At 31.3% G+C, this 4,392-nt stretch overlaps 1 protein-coding gene across 2 annotated transcripts in view; it reads right to left on the bottom strand.

Moving 5' to 3' along the window:
• The window catches only part of mRF1 (mitochondrial translation release factor 1), a 34,888-nt gene that overhangs the window by 24,767 nt on the left and 5,729 nt on the right, over positions 1-4,392 (bottom strand). Inside the window, exon 2 of one of the 2 annotated variants that reach the window (XM_014432536.3) lies at positions 3,720-3,808. The exons of the other annotated variant lie outside the window; for it this stretch is intronic. Coding sequence (XP_014288022.1) covers positions 3,720-3,808 — 89 coding nt within the window. The remainder of the gene's footprint in view (positions 1-3,719; positions 3,809-4,392) is intronic. 2 annotated transcript variants of the gene reach the window in all.

Here is a 4,392-nt window from a genome sequence, read left to right as displayed (position 1 = left end):
ATATATACCGAACACAATAAAAGATTAGTCTTTGAGATACAACTGAGTTGATCATTTCTCTCTCCCTTTCTTTTTGTCCAGTTTTTGTGCTCACAAACATTTAACTTATATATATAAAACTAGTTTGCATAAATTTTGTTTATATTCTGTATTCATTTTTTTCTTTTTTTTTTACTCCTTTATCTTTCTTACTTCTTGTTGTTCTTCCAAACCCTATATTATTTTAGTTTCTCTAATACCCTCCCATTCATCTCGTATTTCTCATCTCTGTGGAAAGCAACACTAATGTTCAATTTATTATAAAATTTTATCTAAATTTATGGACTCATCAATTGTAAACAATGTAGGTATACACACAAAAAAAAATTAAATAATAATAAAACAAAATTATGAATAAATGAAAAGTTGTAAAAATAAAATAAATAAGTTTAAAAAAAATTAATAAATAGTTTCAAAAAAATATCCCAGACCTAATTACAATGCAAGTGATGGTTCATTCCTTTTCTAATTTTTCTCATGTAGAATACACATTTGTAGCAATTTCAACCTTATCCACTTGACAACCCCTTTTATCCTTCACTGTCATTATCACTGGCGATTTAAACATTAACTTGTTTTCTGAATCCAGTGAAGTGATAAATCCTTTTTAACTGACCTAATATTTTCCCACAATCTTTACTTCATTCCTTATTCTCCTACACATCATGCACAATTCTCTGAGACCTGGTTAAACCTTTTCATTTTTGAATATCCAGTAAAAATTCTTTCCTCTTCTTAGGACCCCATACATTTTCTCTCATCTCATGATCAAATCCGAAATATTGTACAAGCTACTGGTCAAATCCTTTACTTCTAAAATCATATCACATTATATTTTGTACCTCTTTTTCTATTAATCTCTTCAACCAAACCTCGACTCTGTCCAGTGGGACATTATGTATTCCAATAACTCTATCAACCCTATAGAGTCCATCCTCACCTCACATCTACAATCCATGTTAGTCATTCATGATCCTCTCAAAACCTGAACCTTATACCATCCAATTGCACCCTGACTAACCCTGGTAATAAAGGAAATGATTAAAAGAATAGAAGCAGCTAGTCTCAAATTTCTTCATACTCACCTGTCTTTCAAACAACTCTGTAATGCGACTCAATTCACAGTTCGACATGCTAAATCCCTTCATATTCACCATGCCCTCTCTAATGTCCCCACCCCAACTCCTAATCCAAGTGGAAAATACTAAATTATCCCTATCTGAATCCAATAACCACCTCAGTTCTCTTGCAATAAAACCGAACGATCTGAACTAACTTCATATCCTAGGCTCCTAATCAATCACTCATTTCTGATATTCAAAATAACAGCTTGAATCCAGAAAAGTTCTTTTTTGCCCATGTATCCTATGCTTTAACTATGGTAGAACTACTAACCACCATACCAATGACTTTAGTCCTGACAACATTCCTGGTAAATTGATTAAATCCTGTTTCCCATACATATACATATATACAATTTTTCCTAACAAAATTTCACTTTCCTTTTTCTTAAGAAAATGTCTTCAGTCTGACCATTAAATAAAATCCAAAATTTGTCCTCACCTAATGACTTCCACTCCATTTCTCTCCTATTAAACCTTTTAAAACCGCTAGTATGCCTTGCTCAAAATCAACTCTTAAACTTCCTGGAAGAATGTGCCCTAATCTATTCCTTCTAATCCGGCTTCTGACCAGACTATTCCACACAATCTGCGTTACTTAAAATAACCCATGCCCTATAAACTGCCACTAAACACTAAAACCTAACAATCCTCATTCTTCAAGATTTCTCCTTTATTTGACACAGTTGACCATAATATCATTCTTACCAAACAACATTATAATCTTCTGTCCAACTGGGCTAGGGCTGGTTTCAATCATTCCTAGTATGTAGTGGTTCCAGGTAAACCTTCCATCCATGACTTGACCCCTTACCTATGGCATGCCTCAGGATTCATCACTATCCCCTAACCTATTTGCTCTTTACATCAATGACCTTCCCCTCCTTATCCACCATTCCCAATATCAATTGTATGCTCACTATTTACAAATATGCCTAAGCTTCTCACCTTCTGACTTATTAGTTTCCACGAGAAATTTCAAGATGACTTGAATCGAATAAGTCACTTGGCAAAAGAAAATAAGCTGTGAAGTGTTCCTAGAATTAAGGTGAAGGCATACTTCATACAAGACCTAAGTGAATCAAATAAAATAGAGTTAAAAGAAAGTTGTTTAACGGAAACTACTTCAATACAACTAATATCTTAATTGTCCGAAAAAATGATTGAATGCACTGTGGAAGAAAATGAACCAATAAATCTGTTAGTGGATTTAAAATCAAAACATATATGTGATCTAGAACCTTTAAGTCAAGGGGATTTACTGTTTTAGATGTTAGATTTTACAGAGAAATAATCCGAGAAATATTAGAAAATGAGGGAACTATTCATAAAATAAAATTTAAAGATTGTACACAAAATGATCATTATCAGTGTATGCCTGAATTAATTACTCCAATTAAATTTTACAATTCAGGGTAAGTAAAAAATAAATTCATTAGACTTTTCAGTTTTAATAAGGCATTTATAGGGATTGACTCATATTATTTAAATTTAGATTTGACCCAGAAATTAATTTTACTTGAAAATAAATTTTGTAAGTTTGGAAATAGGATATTTGGTAAGGCTTTAAAGGTGTCCTTCAATATTAAATTAATGTGGTATGGCACCTGGTTGGTGGTAACCAGATGAAGGGGTCACATTTCATTCCTTACACTACAGCAGAACAGGCTGGCATAGATTATGTCATTTTTTTTAGTTAACACTTCTTTTGAAAATTCATAATGTTCATAGTTTCTATTAATGCCAAATAAGAATTTGTTTACTAATCCATTAGTCTGTACAGCCTTGAGCAGTATGAGGTTTTTCTTTGTTATTATAATTCTTTTTATTTTGTATTAATCCATGTTTAGTTTTAGTCCTTTGTCTACCTATATTATCTTTGGTCAAGGGAAGGTACTTGAAGAGATTCCTAAAGAATTCATCATTTCATTTGCCAAAATTAATTTTAGAATATTTCCAAAATGAGTTCTAAATAAAATAAAATAATCTATTAATTATAGTGAAGATATATTTTTCTCTTTATAATGTTGTTTATCTTTATTTAAAAACAAATTTGATCCTTTTTTTTTTCAACTTTATTCTTTTCAAAACCTTCCAAAGTTCCGACCCTCAGGTCATTTTCAAGGATACCTACAAAAAGTTTTTTTTCAGTTGTTTTTTTATCTGGGGATAATAAAGATGAGGATTTGTAATATTGATAAAAACATTAAACAAACTTCTTATAAGCATATTGGAAGAAGATAGCTGACCCTATGAAGTAGATTGAAGGAAGATAGTCTGGGTGGCGGTCGATCTTCCGCCCCTGAATATTGAATTGATAGTGATTGATACCGGGAGGAGGGGGGAGGGGAGGAGCTAGTATCAGAACATCATTCTTATCAGCCCTGCAAAGTGGGGCAAACACTGGTTGACAATAAATAGTTTTTTGTTACTATTTTGAAAACTTTATTGACCACCACCCGGACTATCTTCCTCCAATCTAATTATAACCATATAATAACAATGTTGTAACACTGAAAAAAATATTTAAAAAAAAATTCTTTTCTTCTAAGTAATTACCTGACATTCAAGTTGTGATAATCTATCTTTTACTTCTTTCAACTCGATATCAAGCACAGTTTTAAATTCAAAATCTTCTTCCATTCTGGCTACAACACAACACAACACAAAAATAACATACATATGATACATAAAAAAACTCAAATTGAAATGAATTAGGTAAAATATATCAACATATTTCACCTATACTAAAGAAAACTTATTAATTAAGACAATCAGTAACAATTAATAAAGAAAATCAGAAAATTAAAATAAACTATTCATGATGATTTGCCACTCTTAAACAACCTTAAAACAAAATTCCATTCAGTTCTGAATTTGAATTTAACCCCAGAAATAGTAAATCATAGTTATACAGCAATTCATGATAATAATTAAAAGAAATAAAATTTTAATTATTAAACAGATAGATTGAATAGATAAATAAATAAATATAACTTATGAATACTTGGACGGAAACGCTTGAAGACAAAGGAAAAGAGGGAACAGAATTAAACAGTACGCTTACTAGAAAGATACTGGTTTATTATCTCTGTGGTCCTATAGACAGTATTGAGGTTTATTTACATGAGGAGTTAGGATTAGTGTAGTATACAGGCCTTGTCCAACCATAACTCCCCCCTACCAGTTAATGAACATAACTCATAAACTCCAAAAAGATAACCACAACAAA

The sequence above is a fragment of the Halyomorpha halys genome, unplaced genomic scaffold (genome assembly GCF_000696795.3).
Source record: "Halyomorpha halys isolate HHAL.00 unplaced genomic scaffold, Hhal_1.1 Scaffold1071.1, whole genome shotgun sequence".
Taxonomy (NCBI): Eukaryota; Metazoa; Arthropoda; class Insecta; order Hemiptera; family Pentatomidae; genus Halyomorpha; species Halyomorpha halys.
The sequence above is the reverse complement of the archived record's forward strand: the minus strand, read 5'-3'. Positions and strand labels throughout refer to the sequence as shown.